The 21,264-nt window shown below is 44.1% G+C and overlaps 1 protein-coding gene across 13 annotated transcripts in view; it reads right to left on the bottom strand.

Moving 5' to 3' along the window:
• ALDH18A1 (aldehyde dehydrogenase 18 family member A1) overlaps positions 1-21,264 on the bottom strand; it is a 105,847-nt gene that overhangs the window by 28,227 nt on the left and 56,356 nt on the right. For all 13 annotated transcript variants that reach the window (XM_065552711.1, XM_065552710.1, XM_065552704.1 and 10 more), the window contains 4 exons: positions 15,436-15,560; positions 11,159-11,303; positions 2,230-2,303; positions 1,404-1,503 (listed from right to left, as the gene is read on the bottom strand). In XM_065552711.1, the coding sequence (XP_065408783.1) occupies positions 1,404-1,503; positions 2,230-2,303; positions 11,159-11,303; positions 15,436-15,560 (444 nt within the window). The remainder of the gene's footprint in view (positions 1-1,403; positions 1,504-2,229; positions 2,304-11,158; positions 11,304-15,435; positions 15,561-21,264) is intronic.

Raw genomic sequence — 21,264 nt, forward strand, 5'->3', positions numbered from 1 at the left:
CCTGGTGACATACCACTTTTTAATTTATCTATTTGTTCCAAAAACCTCTTCTACTGAAACCTCAGTCTGAAATAGGTCAGATTTGGAAGCTAAAAAGAATGGCTCAGGTATGGGAATCTCCCTCATATCCTCTGCAGTGAAGACTGATGCAAAGAATTCCTTTAGCTTTTCTGCAATGGCCTTGTCTTCCTTGAGTGCTCCTTTACCACCTTGATCACCCAGTGGCCCCACTGATTGTTTGGTAGGCTTTCTGCTGCTTTTATACATAACTTTTTTTTGCTGTTATGTGTTTATTTTGCTAGTTCCTCTTCAAATTCCTTTTTGGCCTGCCTAATTATACTTGTACACTTCACTTGCCAGAGTTTATTCTGCTTTCACCAGCCTGATCTGGTTCCACTGCACAACTAGGGAACTATCAACATCCCTCCTTCGGGGCATCCCTTCACTGAAGCACTGCTCTTCTTCTGAGCTCTCTCTACTCTTTGGACTTGGGACTCCAAGTTCTGAGCTCCCTATCTGTCTCTGGATTCTGAACTTTCCCACTCATTTATAACTCCCTGGGGCAGCCCTGTCCTCCTCATTATGCTAAATTAGAGCACACACGGACTTGGAACAGGAGAGCTGGACCCAATTTCATTTAAGTGGCCATTGCCCCTGTTACACAGCACCATAAAGATACAAAACCAGGCACAAACCCATTTCCCGCCTTTGCATGTCACTATGAACATCCTTTGTAAAGAACACAGGAGTAAGTTGTCACATTGTGCATCTTCCCCCACCCAAAATGCCCTCCAAGACTTTTCAATGCATTAATCTGATACACCGAATGAAGTTTATGATACAAGCAGCCTGAATAGAATAGACACTTCCTTGTTAAGAAGTGGATGTCTCTCTTTTTGGAACACATCATCAATCACATGCAGCTTGACCACAAGAGGAGACAAAGTACTATCCCCCACAGGGGCAGAGCATACTGTTTTAACAAACCCAAAAAGAGACCAGAGTAGTCACTGCAATGAAACACAAGGAGCTCACTACATGCATTTCCACAGCCACTCTCTCTCTCCTGACAACCTGGAGCACTAAACAGTTATCATCATGTACTGTTCAGTGTGTTACAAGCCCTTTGTCTGCTCCAGAGGACATGAATCTTCTACAACTCCCTGCTGGGGGACTTTGTCCTTTAGCCCAAGCTGTAGGGATTCATGCTTTCAGCTCTCAAGGTCCCAGGCTTGACTGTCTGTGACAGCCAAGATGACAGTCATTACAACATCACAGTTAGTTCCCAAATCCCTCAACCCCTGAATAAGAGTTCCCATCCCACTTTTCGCCTTCTGTTCAAACCCACATAGATTCATGATATCTACATATATTTAAGCTTACTAGCTCCATTAATACATTACCTTTACTTTCAGCCTCTTCCAAGTCCTTTTTATTGGCCAATAGAATTTCTTCTCTCTGGTCAGTTAGCAGGTCAGCTAGATGATAGATAATCTCTGCTCTCTGCAGAGAGAAGAAAACTTCTGTATGGTTATCATAGAAGCCAAGTGATTCAGGGTACTCAGGCTCGTGGTCTCCCCAACCCCCACTTCTTATCTAATACCTCTGGACTCGTTCTTCTCTGGCTCCTGCACTTGACCTCCAGCATACCTCAGAAAGCAACCTGTTCATTATTTACTCCTTGCTGCTGGTTGGACTACACAGTTCAGCCTGCAGTCCTGGCTTCTGGCCTTTCCTGCATTTTGTCTGGCAGGTCTCTGCTTTCCTGCCTAACCAACAACGAGATGCCCCCTGCCTCTGTGCCAGCACCTGCCTTGCTCTACATAGTGCCTCCCTCTAACCAATCCAGCTGCAATGCAGTGGTACACTGAATGGTAGGTAGATCGCACGCAGCTGCTCCCTTTTGGGCAGTTTAAGTATCCTCTCAGTAAGAGCAATTGGTGCAGTTCACTCCAAAAACTCTTCTGTGGCATCCTCTACATGCCAATACCTGCATTTAAAATAATTAGAGCCATATAAACCTGATGGTTCAAATGTACATAATTTCCTAATTACAGCTCAGTAGACCACATCCTTCTTCACCCCTCTCTCTCATGTGGTATGTTACAATCTAAATGACAAGTGAGAATATGAGCTCTTTGGGGCAGAGATCTGTCTTACGTTTTATTGTGAAACATGCAGTATATTTGTAAGTTCTAATACATAAATGAAGCCACATTGGCATGTTACCTGTTCAGGCTGTAGTGCCGCTAGGGACCTGCCTCCAGCTCGAGCCATTTCACCTTGCTGTTCTACTGTAGGGCCTGAAAAAACAAGAGTTTTTGCAGTTCAAATCATCCATGCCCAAAGCTCAGAGCATGTTAAAGTCAAACATACCCCTCACACACAAACCCAAACAGATGAGAAAGTAACAATGGTCAAAACCCTCCTATCCTACCCCACAACGCATGAGAAAGTAAGCATGTAGCTCACACGTGTTTAGGTAAAAATGCACATTCACGAAGCAAATTTATATTCTTATGCAAAAAAGTTACATCAGGAATGAACATACACACAAACTTGAGGATCCATAAGCAAAAATGAAAAGGCGGAAAATGATTTCTAAGTAAATCCAGTACCAAAAGATGGTATAAAGCATGTAAATAATCCAAGATCAGATATCATATCTAGTCTTCCCAATCTATTGCAGTTTCCCAACCCACCAACCCACTTGCTCAGAGCCTACAAGTTTCTAACATTATAATTTCATTTCTCGACCTACCCAGATAATCTCTTTCACTCCCCAAAGCCCCTCTTTTCTTCACTTATGCCAAGTCTCTATCACTCCTAATCAGATATAACAAAGCAAAGTGTTGACTGGGGGTTGGTGCAAAGGAGATCATCAGGGCTCTTGAAATCTATTCTCACCACTAGGAGAGGAGTGGGTTCTAGTAGCTGGGAGTCTAGACGCCTGGTTTCTTTTGACAATGAATATAAGTCGGAAGTTAAGAAACGTAGGCAACAGCTGAGAAGCTAAAGATACTGATGAAATACCTCTGGTCAACAGGGCAAAAGACAACATGGAATTTTAAATATACATTATAGAACAAAAAGGAATTCTAGCAACAATTTAAGTCCAGACAGAGATGGTAAAGTATTCAATCCAGAAAAGGTAGAAGTTTTTGATAAATATTTCTGTTCATATTTGGAACCAAGCTGGATATACTTAATATCATGTGATGAAATACTGTATTTTTCCCCAGCGATAATTAAGGAAGATGTTAAACAGCATGTACACGTCAGTTAAAACATTTTTTAAATCAGGAAGTCTGGATAGTTTGCACCCAAGAGTTTTAAAAGTTAGCTGAGGTGCATTTTGGACAACTGATATTAAAATTAGGTCTTGGAAAACAAGGGAAGGTCCACACTACTGGATAAAAGCTAACATAGCACCATTTTTTAAAAATCTAAATGAGATTGTTGACGTAATTATAATCAAGAGTTAAAGAATGGAAATATCAAACAAGATAATTTACTGGTAAAGCAGTCTTGTTAAGTGACCTTGATGTTCTTTGACAAGATTACAAAGACTAAGCCCTGGCTGGGATGATTTAGTTGGGGTTGGTCCTGCTTTGAGCAGGGGGTTGGACTCGATGTGATCCAACCCGTCACACCCCCAAACTCACTGTAGTCATAATCTGTATCTATGAGGCATTGTGTGAGGTATCCTATGCAAACCGGCAATACACTGGTCCCAAAAATCATTGTGTGGTGTACATCTGGGATGTGTAAAAAGGGTTATCAATATGTGCTAGAATTAAGTTTTTAAAATGTATTTGGCAAGCAATGCCTAAACTATGCCTGTTCCAGACAATAGAATGTGGTTCCGCCTCACTGAATGTGTCTCTGATGTAAATTAAGCAAGGTGTGACCAAAGACAAAGAAAAGCACATTTACATGCAACATAAACAAGGCCATCAAGCTAATAAGGAAGGGAGACTGCACTGTCCCCCCTCCCCCAAAAGCCTTCCGCCCGCTTGAAGCATGATCAATGAACTTCTGCCATGTGGCCTTCCCGAAGAGAGAAGCGCTGGCTGGGCTTACTTTTCAAATAATACATTTCAAAGGTTTAATGCCTATAAAAAAGAAAGGGGAGAGAACCCCATAGGTATCACATGAGGTATTCAAGGATTCCAGAGCTCTTGAAATCACAGAATGTCAGGTCCTTCAAACTAGGGGGTTGAAGTCTCTGGGAACTGAACACAGGTAAGAAACCTGCTTAGGCAAAGATTATAATTTGCTGAAATTAAATGTTAGCATTAGAAGTGTGGTTTTATTTTTGTGTGTTTATAACCATTTCTGCCTTTACTCCTTGTAATAAGAAGAGGGCCTGAAACATAAGGCCTTATATCAGAGGCCTGGTATGAGGCCTAAACTAAAGTAGTGGTCAAAACTTTGCTAATATGAAGTAAAGTCAGGTTGTGAGCAAGAGGCCGGCCCTGCTCACAGAATTCGGCAAGCATAAGGCTGATATTGCAAAAACACATATTCCTAAGAGGTGCTAGGCACAAGGCAGTCACACAAGCACATTGCAGAAAGGTGGTACCAGAACACCCCGATAAACACATTCCCCAAAGATAACAGCAACACGCTGACCCATCTTAAGGATAAGGTGAGGATGACAGCATGATGGATAGAGATGTTTTGATCGAACCTACTGGTACAAGGCAATGGGTGGCGCCCTGATACGTCACAGGCGATACTTGTTCATATTGGTATATAAAGATATATCTTGGAGGGAGTGTCTTTGGCCAGCCAAGGGGGCAGTGGGAAGTCCCGCCACTGATTGAACTGTGTCCATTGTCAGAGGCATACATGTGCTAGTATAACTGGAGACACTGATCCAGGGAGCTAGGACCCTACTTCGTTGACAATAAACCTGGCTGGGTGCCTTCACACCTTAATGGATTTGTGGTCATTGGACGGTTCGCTCAAGGTCTGCTGTGCCAGCTGTCTGCGCAGAACTGGGACGGCATACGGAGGGAACACACCACAGCCAAACATCTGACCACACTCCTTATTTGGTATCACTTAAACTTGTTTTACTTTTACTGTAAACCAGTTCAGTGGTGTGACTGAAATGAATGTTTTTCAAATCCCAGTTAAATTAATGAGCTGAAGTGTATTGTCCATTTAAAGGAGCAATGAACTTAACTTCTGTAAGCGTTCAGTGAGAGGGCTTGCCACTGCAGGGAGACAGTTTTTGGGAAACCTGGCAATAGGGGTGGAGTTGGGGGTCACTTTGCTAAAAGCAACTGTATGGTGGAAGCTAGGCTGTGGCCTACGTGATTCTACATGAGTTGTTTGTGTCAGGGCTGTGAGCCAAAGCAGCACAGCATATAAAGCACCCAGAGTTGCTGGCAGGAAGTGACACAACCCCTTACTGGTCTAGGTTGAACCCCAAAACATCACAATCAACCAACGGAGACCACACCGTGACTGCAAACTCTTCAAAATACTTCCCTCTGCTCACCAGCATCACCTCTTTGTCACTCGAGTTCAGCTTCAGCCAGCTGTTCTTCATCCAAGATCTGATCTCATCCAAGTACTCAGTCATCTCAGTAGCAGTGGGCTGGTCATATGCAGTGAAGGATAAGTAGAGTGGTGTATAATCTGCATATTGCTCTCATTTGAGTCCCTGTCATCTGACTAATTCACTTAGAGGTTACATGTAGATTTTGAAAAGAGCTGGAGAGAGAACTGATCCTTGTGAAACTCCACAAGTGATGGGTCTAGCAGTGGTGGTGCAGTTTTCCACCAGTACTCCTGGGGAACATACTTCAAGGAACATACTCAAGCCATTTTAGCACATTTCCCATCACTGTTTAATATTTTTTTCAATATCTAGAATCATCATGCATTTTAATACAGCCAAACGCAAGGCTCAAAGACTGGGAATAAAGAACATAAACCATACTTACATGAAAAGGAATTGTATTCTGGAAAGGACTGAGGGCCAACTGTAAATAGCAAATGCCCAGTGCTGTGTCATGGCAAAACTGGCTCTCACGATACTTTGATGTATTGACATGGGAATATCAAGTAGGATTGGGAGACTATATTACCTCTCTATACAGCATTGGGGAGACTACTATTAAAATAATGGGCCCAGTTCTGGTGTCCATATTGCAGAAGTTTCAGAGAAGAACTCCAAAAATTAATCATGCTCTGGAAAACATGCCTTAAGATGAGAAACTTGAGGGGCTCAGTCTATTTAGCTCATTGATGACAAGGTGAAAAGGCAATTTAAATTATGGTCTATTAGTTACATAGGAAGGGCTCTTATCCAGAAGATTAATCTAGCAGCCAAAGGCAAAACACGCTGCAATGGCTGGAAGTTGTAGTAAGTAAAAGTTCAAAATGGAAATTAGACAAAGTTTTAAATGGTAAGGATAACCGTTGGAACAGATTACCAAGGAATATGACAAGTTCACCGCCACCTGAAGTCCCTTAAATCAAGGCTGAATGTCTTCCTAAAAGATATGTTCTAGTTCAGCCACACGTAGGCTAATCACTAGTGCAGGGGTCAGCAACGTTTGGCATGCGGCTCGCCAAGGTAAGCACCATAGCGGGCCGGGCCAGTTTATTTACCTGCTGATGCGGCAGGTTCGGCCGATTGCGGCCCCCACTGGCCGTGGTTCGCCATCCCGGGCCAATGGGGGCGGCGGGAAGCAGCACAGGTGACGGATGTGCTGGCTGCAGCTTCCCGCCGCCCCCATTGGCCCCCGGACGGCGAACCGCGGCCAGTGGGGGCCATGATTGGCCGAACCTGCCGTGTCAGCAGGTAAATAAACTGGCCCGGCCTGCTAGGGTGCTTACCCTGGTGAGCCGCGTGCCGAACGTTGCCGACCCCTGCACTAGGTGAAGGCATATGGTCTGTATTCTGCAGAAGATCAGACTAAATGATCATGTTGGTCACACACAGAACTGCCTCAGCCATTTGGGCACAATTAAAATGACTTCTGCTCTGTCCTATCTAATCTTCTGCAGGACTTGAGAAAGCAGAGGGCTACAACGAAAGGCACAGTTCAAATGGACTGTCTAAGGGAGTAGAAGACCATCACCTCTTGAGGACTGGCCCTGAGCTCCTCTGGAATAGAATGTATTACACTTCCTGTTTATTTGGGAGTTGAACAGGTCCCAAGTAGGGGTTCCCCAGTGAGTGAAGATACTGTTCACCACTGAGCTGTGTTGCTCCCACTCGCAGTTGGTAGCAAAGTGACTGCTGAAGCTGTCTGCCAAAGAGTTCAGGGTTCCTGGGAGATACGTCAGTTTCATAAACTGACCAATTCTATATACAGGGGAATGGATCTTGGGTGTCCCTGTTTATGTTGAATACAGTTGTTGGGTTATCTGAGATTATGAGAACATGATGAGTCTGCATTAATGGTAAAAATGCCCATGCATGCTTCTCAGACTGCCGAGTTCAAGAAGATTTATGTGCAACCAAGTTTCCTGGGGCATTCAAATGTCCTGTGCTGTGTGATCGTCCAAGTGAACCACCCACCCTAACAAAGAGGTGTCTGTGATTATACTCCTGTTGGGTGTAGTGGATAGGAAAGAATTGCCCATGCAAACTTGTGCGGAGTCTTTCCAGAGAGGTTTTTAACTTGATTGGGATTGTCACTACAGTGTCCATGCTGTGTTTTCTTGGTGTGTATATATACTGTTAGCAGCTAAGCCTGTAGGCAGCAGAGGTGGAGACTGGTGAACAGCATTATGCAAATACATGACACCACATGATCTAAAAGAGTAAGGCAAATACAGACCATGTCCGAGGGTTGTGCATAACCTGATCTATCAGTCTGCCTATGGCTTGGAATCTGTACATAGGCAGATAAGCCTTTGCCCTGACTGAGTCTAAGGTTTCTCCTATGACAGCTATAGCCTGTGTCGGAGTCAGAATAGACTTTTCCATATTCAGAGTTTCCAAGATACGCTAGGAGACAAAGCATCAATAAGGTCGATGCTATGACTTCTGGACATGTCATGCCTGTAAGAGGCCAGTTATCTAGATACAGGAAGATGGTAGAACTGTCCAATCAGATATGTGCTGCTACTTCAGAAAACATTTTCATGAAGACCTTGGGTGCAGTTGCTATAGTGACTGAAATCTGAGGAATCTTCCGTGGGAAGATTCTAACCTTCTGGGGTAACTTGTCTTTAGAATGTAGATTAAATAAAAGACATTTGGCCAGGAGAACCTGATAATTGGAGATTTTAAACTGGAAGCAGTGGAAGTAGACACCTTTCTCCCCATAAAGTCTAAATACCTGGTTTCCTTATCCACTGGGGTTGCCCTTGGGTGTTATCATCTGGACCTTTCTGGAACTGCTTAGATGACAAGGGAGCTCAGGGCAGTGTGGGAGAACAAAAACTCCATTCCCTAAGCCTTCCTAAGGGGTAGGAGCATAGGTAGCTGGTATTTGCGCCATATAGTTCTTGCCATTTCCAGTATGGCCTCATTGAACTGGGAGTGCTATTCAGCTAGATCCCATAGGCTACAGGATGACCAGGAGCTTGTGTAAGGAGTCCTGGACCACCTTTAAATTTGGAGCTCTTCTGCTATTCTCCAAGGCAGCTCTTGGAATTGTCTGTGGTTGTCCAAAGGAGACGGAACGGCAGGAGCAATCACCTTATTGAGCAAGGAAGATGAAGTATCTGTCATTACCAGCAGATCTGGTTAGTCTTCTGTCCTCTTTTATAGGTTTCAGTTGGCCTTGTGGAGGGAAGGGATGGTAAGACTCCCAACTAGATTGCACATGCACTGGGTGCCATACCACAGGTCCCTTAGCCTCCAGTAAGGCCAATATGAGGGGTTGAAAATTTGTGGTGATCCCAAGGCACACCTTGGGTGCTATTGGTCCTGAGGGGTCCCCACTCGGACAGATGAGAGAAGTAGTGGGAGACTACTCTGGCTGAACTCCCTCGGTGGAGGAAACAATGGTTTCACTGGTATATCCGACTCTCCCGGAGATAAGATTGAGTCCAGTTCCATCTGTGGTGTCATCGATTCAGATGTCAGGGAGCTAAGGCTGAGGATGAAATGGGAGAGGAGCTTCACCCTGATGTTACAATCTCCCTGGTGAAGGTTGTTTCTGACAACAGGGGAGACTGTGGGTCTGGGAGGATGAAAATATTCTCTGGAGCAGCATAGGATTCTGGAGTCTAGAAAGCTGCATCTCATTGCCGTAGGCTGCTGGAGTTGGTGTAAACTGTAAAGGGACTCTTAATAATCAGTGTTTCCTTATAGGAGCTGTGATGGTACTGCTAGTGAAGGAGCCTCTGACTGCATGGTCATTATCAGTACCAACAGTGCAGTGTCCTTCAGCTTCCAGGGCTTAGTCTTAGTTGGTACTGTAGTCAGTGTCAGTGACTATGGTCTCAAAGTACATTTTGCCAGTACTGAAGGAGTCTTATTCCTATGTGCCTTCCGATCATGGTCACAAGGCTTAAGAAGACCTAAGTCCTTGTGTCCTAGGCACAAGGGCTCACCCAACCTGGTCAGGGAAGGATCCCTTCTCTTATGAGAGTGCCTCTTACTCTTGTGAGGCAGCGCAAATGAAGGGTCTTTTGCTCTGGTTGTTCCCTCCCCTGAACAGACATTGAGTGAGGAGGTGCACATCTCCATGTCTCAAGCTGATGTACAGAGCGTCTTCCAATCAGGAAGGGGGGGAACTAGGCCGGGGTCTCGAAAGCCAGAGTTCTTGAACCTGACATGTTCAGCTGGAAAAGGAGCAGCAGATACTGCATTTAGCAGAAATATGAGCTTCTCTAAGGCAGCAGAGGCAGTGCAGGCAGTTGTTGCCAACCAAAGAGGAGTGGGGACAGGAGATGCAATTCTTAAAGCCTGGGCATAATCTAAGTCTTGTGCTGGGGGAATCAAAGCATTCGCTGGGGTGGGGATTCTAACCAGGGCCGGTGCAAGGAAGTTTTGCGCCCTAGGCGAAACTTTCACCTTGCGCTCCCCCCCCCAGTCCTGCAGCAGCTCCCCCGCTGCCCTAAGGCGCCCCCCCACGGCAGCTCCCCACCCCAGTTCACCAAACAGCTGATTGGCGCCGCAAGCCTGGGAGGCGGGAGAAGTGGAGCAGTGACGACGTGCTCGGGGAGGGGGCGTAGCAGAGGTGAGCTGGGGTGGGGAGCCCTGCGGCATCTCCCCCCCCCCGCCCTGAGGCACCCCCGCGGCAGCTCCCCCCCCCCCCCCCCCCCGGCCCAGGGAGCCGTGCGGCACCTCCCCACCCCAGCTCACCTCTGCTCCGCCTCCTCCCCGAGCACGCCGCTCCCGCTCTAATTCTCCTCCCAGGCTTGCGGCGCCAAACAGCTGATGGGCACTGCAAGTCTGGGAGGCGGGAGAAGTGGAGCGGCGACTGCGCGCTCGGGGAAGAACGCTGTAAAAAAAAAAAAAAAAATTGGGGGAGAGGCACCGCTTTTTGGCACCCCCAAATCTTGGCACCCTAGGCAACGGCCTAGTTCACCTTAATGGTAGCACCGGCCCTGATTCTAACTACTATCTAAACTTATAAAAACCACTAACAATAGCAACTAGCTATATAAAACTTGGAAATATTTACAGGGAAAAAAAGGGTGAAGAGGATCAGTTCTAGACACTGGAGATTCCAACTCAGACCATGAAATGGTGAGAAAGAACTGGAGTGGTGTCTGTCTGCACTGCCTCTTATACTCTTGGCACAGAACATGAGAAAAGCAGAAGCGAAGACCAAAGAACACAACTTGCTAGCATTTTCTGGTCTCAGGTGCATGGAGCACATGCGTATCCAGTGGAATACACGGAGTCCAGCATTCAAAGAAGAATCAACTTTTACAAACAGAGACAAGGTGGGTGAAGTAATATCTTTTACTGGACCAACTTCTTTTGGGGAAAGAGATAGAATTTCAAACTACACAACTCTTCTTCAGGACCTGTTTCTCTAATATCCGGAGACCAACAACACTGCAAAACAACTTTAAAAAATGTCTGTTTCCAATGGCCAAAGTACATTTTCCCAGTTATCCTACAGCTATAAAGCAAGCATTAACTCATTCTGAACCCCCAGAAAGCCTACCCCACTCTAGCATCCTCCACCCAATCCCCATCTCAAAATTCCAAATACCAACTTACCTGCAGGTTTTACCTCTGAAAAAAAAGTGCCAACTTTTTTCCCCTCCACAATGTCTGTGATAACATGGCCAGAGATCTTTGGATGGGTTCCATTTGCGATCACTACAGAGGTGCCACCTTGGAGGGCCCATAGAGCTGCCTTGACCTACAAGGGAGGATAAAGCTAGTCCTGGGGAAAATCTTAATACCTAGCAAGCATTCTCCTGGCTCTTGAACTCTATTCTTAGTAATCATCTCCATCCTGATTATCTTTGGTCTTTTAAATTGTAAATTTTAAGCAGGGACCATCTGCTCTTAATACATTTGGAAACGTATAGGAGCTACCACAATCTATGTAATTAATTTTGAAACAAGGTCATTTATTCCTGCTTTGTATTCTGTTGCTTGGCTAGTTTCTAACTCATGACTGTAGTTTAAGTTCCCTTAAAAGTCTACTGTGAGAAACTCTGTCAAAGACTTTTTGAAAATACAGATAATTCTATCAACTTCTCCTGCATCCACTATTTCATTACCATGCTTAAAGTATTCTAGTAGATTGAAGAGGCATACTTTTCCTTTGCTGAAGCTACCCCTGGGATGTCTCCATCATATCATGATTTAGGTGTTTATAATTCTATTTTTTCAAATGATTGGTTGAAACTATTTTCCTGGTACAGATAAGAGGATCATTGGTATTTAATTCTCAGAATTGCTGCTAGTGCATTTTTAATGGCAAAGACAAAAATTTACTATTTTCCAGGGAGTACATTATTTTAATGAGAGATTGCACATTTGTGAACAGCTCAGCCACTTCATTCTTGAACCCCTTAAGGAATCTTGGATAGCTAACATCTGGGCACCATTTCTTTGGAAACCTTATTTCATCTCAACACTCAGTGATAAAAAATGATGCAGTCTATTTAGATTGCAAGCTTCTTGGGGCAATGACTGCTATTCTGTTTGTCTAGAACAATTGTGTCCTGGTGTGACCGTGTACCCCATAAGGCTTCATGGGAATATGCTTATGAATGTATGTATGACATAACTGGAATATGTTTTATGCTACATATGCCATGTACCATATCTATGTAAGGGTTATGATCTACTGAATACATTCTTCCTATTTGTATGCATGTATCATTTTTGTACTTGAAGTTAGGAATATTGGCTGTATACCTGCTTGATAGCCTTAGTAAAGCATTTGGTCAGCTTCTTGAGAAAGGGGTGTGCAAATTAAGTGCCCAATCAAGAACCACTTAAGCCAACAATGAACTCGAAGATGCTAATCCACATCGGAGCTTTCCCAGGAATGTGGCTTGGCTGGTAAGAAACTCAGTCATGCATGGACATGTTACTTGCCCATGTGACTCCAAAACTCCATCTTGGAGCTGGACTTTCCATAGGAGAGAGGAGGGGGTCTCCACCCACAAGAGAAAATCTACTTAAACCCCTGGGAGACCCCTCCATTTTGTCTTCAGCTGGCTAAAGAGAGCGCCTCTCCACCCCCAAGGATACCTGAAAGAGACTGGAACAAAGGACAGTAAATACAGGGGGTGTGAGTGATTGCTGGACCCAGACTAGAAGGAGACTAGTCTGTAAAAGGAAGCTTACTGGAACTGGTGAGGTTTTATTTGTATTCAGTTTTCTTAGACATAGACTTGCGTGTTCTATTTTATTTTGCTTGGTAATTCACTTTGTTCTGTCTGTTACTACTTGGAAACACTTAAATCCTACTTTCTGTATTAATAAAATCACTTTTTACTTATTAATTAATCCAGATTATGTATTAATACCTGGGGGGGGGAGGCAAACAGCTGTGCATCTCTCTCTATCAGTGTTATAGAGCAGTGGGCTCCATTTGATCGTGCACCCATCAGTAAAAAATTTTTGAGCATGCATCCGCTGCCGCGCCGAAGCGCCAAAAAAAAAAAAAAAAAAAAAAAGGGCTCCTCCTGCTGCGCCCCCCCCCCCCCAAGGATCCTCTTGCGCACTCCCTTTATATAGGGTAAAATGGATTTATTTGCGGTTTAGACCCCATTGGGAGTTGGGCATCTGAGTGCTAAAGACAGGAACACTTCCATAAGTTGCTTTCAGTTAAGTCTGCAGCTTTGGAGCACATGGTTCAGACCCTGGGTCTGAGTTGGAGCAGACTGGCATGTCTGGCTCAACAAGACAGGGTGCTGGATTCCCAGGCTGGCAGGGAAAACAGGGGCAGTAGTAGCCTTGGCACATCAATTGGCAGTTCCCAAGGGGGTTTCTGTGATCCAACCCGTCACACCTGGTTCTTGGTTGGGCTCTAGGCAAAACAATAGTAAATATGAACAGATTTCTGTACTCCAGTAGAGTCCAGTGGATCCAACAATTCTCTCATGGGCTTCCTGCTTCCAATATAAAGAATTTCTTGTTGTTTCTATGCCTTTGGTAATTGCTATTCAAAATGCTTTGTGGCCCTCTGATTTCTATCCCATGTTTCACCTGCTATAGTTCATGCTGTTTGTCCCACTAGGGCTAAGTTTCCATTTTTCTTGCCCTCCTCCTTCCTTTTCTGCTCAGGGGGCTCCAATGCCAAGTCTTCAGTCTTCAATTTCCTCACTTTTAATTTTAAGGCCCTTTGGATGAGTTTCCTTTCTTGAAGAAATGTCACAGTGCTGGATTTTCTATGATCCCTCTCAAGCATTTAATTTAATTATACAGTGGTCAATATTACATTATGGGTCAATTATAATTACTTCTTTTACCAGCTCCTGCATGCTGCTTAGCACTAAGCCAAGAATAGCCTCTCCTCATGTACTCTAGAGAGCAATCATTTAAGGTATCAAGAAATGGCTTCTCTGAAACCTTATCTCACTGCGACATCTGACCTATTCATATATGGTATCTGAGTCATCTATTACTGCTTTATTATATTTAATTGCCTCTGATCTTCCTCATTCCCTTCCTGATTAGAATGCAGGTAGCATAACCCTACCACTATATTTGTATTATTACTTGGTATTTATATCCCTACAGATTGTGGTGTATAGTCCTCCTCACTGAAGAAACTCTGATTTTATGGAATCTTTCCGATACAGGGTTGCTTTCTCGCCTCTGCCACTTTCCTGCATAATTTCCAGGCCAGTATTACAGTGCCCCCTTGACTTGGGGGATTCCACATTTCAGATATGCCTATTATGTCAAGTTCCTCTTCCACTTTCTAGACTGTCTAGTTTGCTTATTTTTGTTTTTAAGATTCTCTCATTAACATACAGACATGTATAGTATTGTTTTGATCAAGTGTCTGCTTTTATTGAACCCATTTGACTGGCACCGTGTAGCTTTTCCAGAACATACCTCTGATCTCAGTTCATCTCATCATTTCAGGTGTAATTAAAGTACAATCCTTTACTAGGAAATTCAGACTTGCCTTTTAAAATAGAGATATCCCCAACAGGTGCCCTTGTACAAAATGAGTGCTCCTTTGCACCTGACAGCTTTCTCTGAGCTCCTAGTTTAAGTTCTATGCAAGAAGACCGCTTCATTTTGGTTGAGGTGGAATTCATTTTTATATAAGCTCTCCTTTCTCCCCAAAGTTTGTATTAAAATTAAAACCCTCCTCTTTACACCATCTTCTCATTCATACATTGAGACTCTGACGTTCACCTTATCTAGCCAGCCCTTCATATGGAACTAAAACCATTTTAGATAACGGTACTGTAGAGGTATTGGACTTAAGCCTCTTTCTAATAATCAACATTTACTGCAGATTTTAGGAAATCTCCCCAACACCTAAGTAATTGGTACTAATATAAACCACAACAATGGACTCCTTTCCAGCATTCATTCGAAGTTTGTCTAGATGTCTCATGAAATCCACCACCCTCATGCATTCATAGTAATGGATATTTGAGTGCCATGTGTGTATGGCACTCAGAAGAAAAAAGCAAGTCCCTGCCCCAAGGATCCTGCAATCCACTTATCTCCAAGGAGGGGAGGGGGGCAGAAGGCTCAGGAGTTGTCTCCCACCCCCACCAAGGGAAAGGGGTAGGAGGGTGGGTATTTAATCCTTCTGTAATAGGACACAAATATGTATACAGAGGACTAAAACTCCCAATCTCCTCCTTTAGGAGCAGGCAACATGTATCAAAACAGGAAGGAGGCAGATGTAACTGGTCAAATTCAATATGTGATGCAAGAGAATAGTGTAAAATACATTTTTATTCAAATGGGCCTAAAAAAGGTAAATGGAACCTCATACCATTGCAGAACATTGATTTCTCCCTATGAAGAACAAAGCAGCACAGGCGTCAAGCTTCTCCTACCTTGGCCTCCATTCCTCCCATCCCTACCCGGGATTTGGTTCCAAATGTCACAGACTGCTGATCTCCAGGGTAAAATATGTCAATGAGCTTCGCATCATCTGACCCTGGGGGACTGTCAAAGAGCCCTAAAACGGAAATTTGTTAAGTTAGCTCTATACAACCTTGGACTCTGAAATTCAGGGGAAAGGAACTCGGGAAAGGCTGGGAAACTGAACTTCCTTATACAGACTTACAGTGAAGAATGTTCGCCCAATAGAGCACTTGTGTGCTTCCCAATGAACCCATCTTATGAGGCTGTAGGCTTTAAGTAACAATAGGTGCTATTCCCAAGAATGCCAATATACATGGGTCCTTGAAGTATCACAAAGTTAAACTTGAAAAAAAGGCCACTAATATAGGAACAAAAATATGATACCCCCAGATATTCTGTGGTACCAAGACACTTGGAAAGCAGTGATGTTAGGAGTGGTCATGCAGTCAGAGTTGACAGAAAGTTAGACCTGAGTTTCCAATGCAATATGTCTGCAAAAAAGTAGTGTGATTTGGGATTGCATACGCAAAGGCATCTCAGCATGGGCATGGAGGGGATCATTCCCCTCTCTCTTTGGTCTTAGGTAACATTTCTGGGCACCACATTTCAGTGAGATTGAACTGCCTTAAGTTTGTCAGAGAAGAATAAAATAGGATTAAATATTAAATACTGCTAATAGCGGGACACAAATCTAAATGTATAATATGTGGAATTCACTTTTTTTTTTTTTTTTTTTTAAACAAAGTCTACAGTTCAGGCTGTTACCCTTTAATCCCCCCCCCCCCCCTTTAAACATCCTCTACCACTATCCCACCAGAAATTCCAGATAGAAATATCAGTATTAGAAGAACATTAAGGTTACAAAGTAAACTTCGGTGTGTTTAAGGTTGTCTGTGCAAACCTAACTATTTCCTTGTGTGCACGTGCGCACACACACACACACACACACACACACACACACAGATAAGCTCTAACTACACAATCATATGCTTTTTGCAACAAGCCCTTCCTCATTCAGTGCTCAGTTTGGACAGTGTGTAGTGAATCAGGAAATGGTCTGTAGCAGCTTCCTGCCTTAATCTAGTTTGTAACTACAAATCATTTAAATTTAGCAAATTCACTGGTCAATGGAATTACACTGATGTAAGTTTACAGTAACAGCAGAATGCATCCCTCGCTCTAGAGGCTGAACAGCATGCAGTGAAAGAGACAGGAGCTAGGGTAGAATACAGTGACATGCAGCAAAAGAGGCAAAGTAAATTATTTCTAATTTTAGTTGACTGATAGCAATTGTAGCATCTCCACCTTTTCCCTTTACTTCTGTTCTCATGAGCATAGAACTAAATATTGCACCTCTGCCGTATTCACTGATCACCATTCAACATGTACATGTAACTATATTCTATAGAAAAACTATATGCGTATAGTTCCCTGCTAAGGATTTTAGCTTTTTCCTTGTAATTATGGTAAAAGGCATTAATAAACTATTTGTATATGGCATGATAAGTGCTACAGCTCTCACGAAGGAAAGAAGCCTAGAAGTGGTAATTCACTTTTCCTTTCTGCAACATGTGCCAATGAATTGTTCAATCTGGGGTGGTCTGTGCGGTGTGTGTTTATATAAAAAAAACAACAATCAGACAAATGTTCAATGTGATGCAGAGAGAGAGATCCATAAATGAAATTGGGGTTCTTAAGGTAGCTCCCTGGAAAGGATTGAGGATCTTTTAAAATTCCTCTTTTCCACAGCATCTAGTTTTTGAGCTCCACACAGTTGTTTCGCTATCTTAGAATATGTTATTGTTTATGTTAAATTTCCAGACAACATGTGGGGCTGTACACTAGATCTGCTGCTGACATTAATTTATAGTTCCCTCAACTAGCAAATGGAAAGGCAATGCCTTAACCACAACAGTGGACTGGAACTCAGGAGATCCGAGTTCAAATTCCCAGCTCTGCCATAGATTCCTATGTGACCATGGCAAGTAACTAAATTTTTCTGTACCTCAGTTTCCCATCTGTAAAGTGAGGATAGTGATACTTCCCTACTTCGGAGGTGCCATGAGGACTAGCCTTAGTGTTTAATAGGTGTTCTGTACTGTGGTAATGACTGCCATAACAAAAATAAAATGTCCCCTGTGAAGAATGAAGGCGTTATCTGTATTACTTTATTCATATTGCTGGAACTTCCAATTGTTTATGAGTGGGTGATGGCTATAGGAAGCATAAGAGTTAACTGAGTTCTAAAAAGCTCTGTAAGACTACAGAAAGGTAAACAATGGATCTAGTTCAGTCAATCATTTTGATGCCTTCTGCCCATTGTCCAGGGGTCAATTCCATGGATATTCTCACCTGTCCCTGAGGTTTATTTTCTTGAGGTGGCGTCTTTAAGGCAACCACATAAGCTTCTCTGTCTTGCCAGGGTTTCAATATGTTGACGTGGTAGATCTGCTCCTGCTTCTGGCAATCAGGCTGTTAAATCTTTAGTCAACCTCCCCCGATGGCTTCTCTTACCTCATATGACCCCTGCCATCTGGCCAGGAGCTTGCTTTCAGCTGTGGGTACTAGCACCATTATCTGATCTGCTGTCCAGGATTTCCAAACCCTTGCTTGGTGATTATAATAGATCTGTCAAGCCTCTTTTGCTCTTTCCAGGTGTTCCCACACATTGGGGGTGACTTGGACTATTTGGTCCCACATCTGCATCACATGATCAATGATGTGCTGGAGGAACCAACTAGGGGCTGTGCTCCTCTTGACCTGCTGCTTACAAACAGGGAAGAATTGGTAGGGAAAGTAGAAGTGGGTGGCAACCAAGGCAGCCGTGACCATGAGATGTTTGAGTTCAGGATTCTCACAAAAGGAAGAAAGGAGAGTAGCAAAATACGGACTCTGGACTTCAGAAAAGCAGACTTTGACTCCCTTAGGGAACTGATGGGCAGGATCCCCTGGGAAGCTAATATGAGGGGGGGGGAAGAGTCCAGGATTGCTAGTTGTATTTTAAAGAAGCCTTATTGAGGGCGCAGGAAGAAACCATCCCGATGTGCAGAAAGAATAGCAAATATGGCAGGCGACTAGCTTGGCTTAACAGTGAAATCTTTGGTGAGCTTAAACATAAAAAGGAAGCTTACAAGAAGTGGACATTTGGACAGATGACTAGGGAGGAGTATAAAAATATTGCTTGAGCATGCAGGTGTTTAATCAGGAAGGCCAAAGCAAAACTGGAGTTGCAGCTAGCAAGGGATGTGAAGGGTAACAAGAAGGGTTTCTATGAGTAGGACAGGGTCATAATTCAAAATGATCTGGACAAATTGGAGAAATGGTCTGAGTTAAACAGGATGAAGTTTAACAAAGACAAATGCAAAGTGCTCCACTTAGGAAGAAACAATCAGTTTCACACATACAGAATAGGAAGAGACTGTCTAGGAAGGAGTGTGGCAGAAAGGGATCTAGGGGTTATAGTGGACCACAAGCTAAATATGAGTCAACAGTGTGATGCTGTTGCAAAAAAAAGCAAACATGATTCTGGGATGTATTAACAGGTGTGTTGTGAGCAAGACACGAGAAGTCATTCTTCCGCTCTACTCTGCTCTGGTTAGGCCTCAGCTGGAGTATTGTGTCCAGTTCTGGGCACCGCATTTCAAGAAAGATGTGGAGAAATTGGAAAGGGTCCAGAGAAGAGCAACAAGAATGATTAAAGGTCTTGAGAACATGACCTATGAAGGAAGGCTGAAAGAATTGGGTTTGTTTAGTTTGGAAAAGAGAAGACTGAGAGGGGACATGATAGCAGTTTTCAGGTATCTAAAAGGGTGTCCTAAGGAGGAGGGAGAAAACTTGTTCACCTTAGCCTCTAAGGATAGAACAAGAAGCAATGGGCTTAAACTGCAGCAAGGGAGGTCTAGGTTGGACATTAGGAAAAAGTTCCTAACTGTCAGGGTGGTTAAACACTGGAATAAATTGCCTAGGGATGTTGTGGAATCTCCATCTCTGGAGATATTTAAGAGTAGGTTAGATAAATGTCTATCAGGGATGGTCTCGACAGTATTTGGTTCTGCCATGCGGGCAGGGGACTGGACTCGATGACCTCTCGAGGTCCCTTCCAGTCCTAGAATTTATGAATCTATAAACAAGGTGGTGGTCAGGGAAAGTGTGGGACCCTTACTGAATGGGGGAGGCAACCTAGTGACAGATGATGTGGAAAAAGCTGAAGTACTCAATGCTTTTTTTGCCTCGGGCTTCACAGACAAGGTCAGCTCCCCGACTGCTGCACTGGGCAACACAGTATGGGGAGGAGGTGAGCAGCCCTCAGTGGTGAAAGAACAGGTTAAGGACTATTTAGAAAAGCTAAAGGAATGGACAAGTCCATGGGTCCAGAGCTAATGCATCCAAGGGTGCTGAGGAAGTTGGCTGATGTGACTGCAGAACCATTGATTATTATCTTTGAAAATTCGTGGCGATCGGGGGAGGCCCCGGACAATTGGAAAAAGGCAAATATAGTGCCCATCGTTAAAAAAGGGAAGAAAGAGACCCTGGGAACTACAGACCAGTAAGCCTCACTTCAGTCCCCGGCAAAATCATGGAGCAGGTCCTCAAGGAGTCCATTTTGAAGCACTTGGAGGAGAGGAAGGTGACCAGGAACATTCAACATGGATTCACCAAGGGCAAGTTATGCCTGACCAACCTGATTGCCTTCTATAATGAGATAACTTGCTCTGTGGATATGGGGAAAGTGGTGGCTGTGATATATCTTGACTTTAGCAAAGCTTTTGATATGGTCTCCCAAAGTATTCTTGCCAGCAAGTCAAAGAAATATGGATTGGATGAATGGACTATAAGGTGGATAGAAAGCTGGCTAGATTGCCGGGCTCAACGGGTAGTGATCAACAGCTCGATGTCTAGTTGGCAGCTGGTATTAAGCGGAGTGTTCCAGGGGTCGGTCCTGGGGCTGGTTTTGTTCAACATCTTTATTAATATTCTGGATGATGGGATGAATTGCATCCTCAGCAAGTTCGCAGATGACACTAAGCTGGGGGGAGAGGTAGATATGCTGGAGGGTAGGGATAGGGTCCAGAGTGACCTAGACAAATTGGAGGATTGGGCCAAAAGAAATCTAATGGGGTTCAACAAGGTCAAGTGCAGAGTCCTGCACTTAGAAAGGAAGAATCCCATGTACTGCTACAGGCTGGGGACCGACTGGCTAAGCAGCAGTTCTACAGAAAAGGACCTGGGCATTACAATGGACGAGAAGCTGGATATGAGTCAGCGGTGTGTCCTTGTTGCCAGGAAGGCTAATGGCATACTGGGCTGTATTAGCAGAAGCGTTGCCAGCAGATCGAGGGAAGTGGTTATTCCCCTCTATTCACCACTGGTGAGGCCACAACTGGAGTATTGCGTCCAGTTTTGGTCCCCGCACTACAGAAGGGATGTGGACAAATTGGAGAGAGTCCAGCAGAGGGCAACGAAAATGATTAGGGGGCTAGGGCATGAGGAGAGGCTGAGGGAACTGGGGTTATTTAGTCTGCAGAAGAGTGAGGGGGGATTTGATAGCAGCCTTCAACTACCTGAAGGGGGGTTCCAAAGAGGATGGAGCTCGGCTGTTCTCAGTTATGGCAGATGAGAGAACAAGAACAATGGTCTCAAGTTGCAGTGGGGGAGGTCTAGGTTGGATATTAGGAAACACTATTTCACTAGGAGGGTGGTGAAGCACTGGAATGGGTTACCTAGGGAGGTGGTAGAATCTCCATCTTTAGAGGTTTTTAAGGCCTGGCTTGACACAGCCCTGACTGGGATGATTTAGT

The sequence above is a fragment of the Chrysemys picta genome, chromosome 7 (genome assembly GCF_011386835.1).
Source record: "Chrysemys picta bellii isolate R12L10 chromosome 7, ASM1138683v2, whole genome shotgun sequence".
NCBI lineage: Eukaryota > Metazoa > Chordata > Testudines > Emydidae > Chrysemys > Chrysemys picta.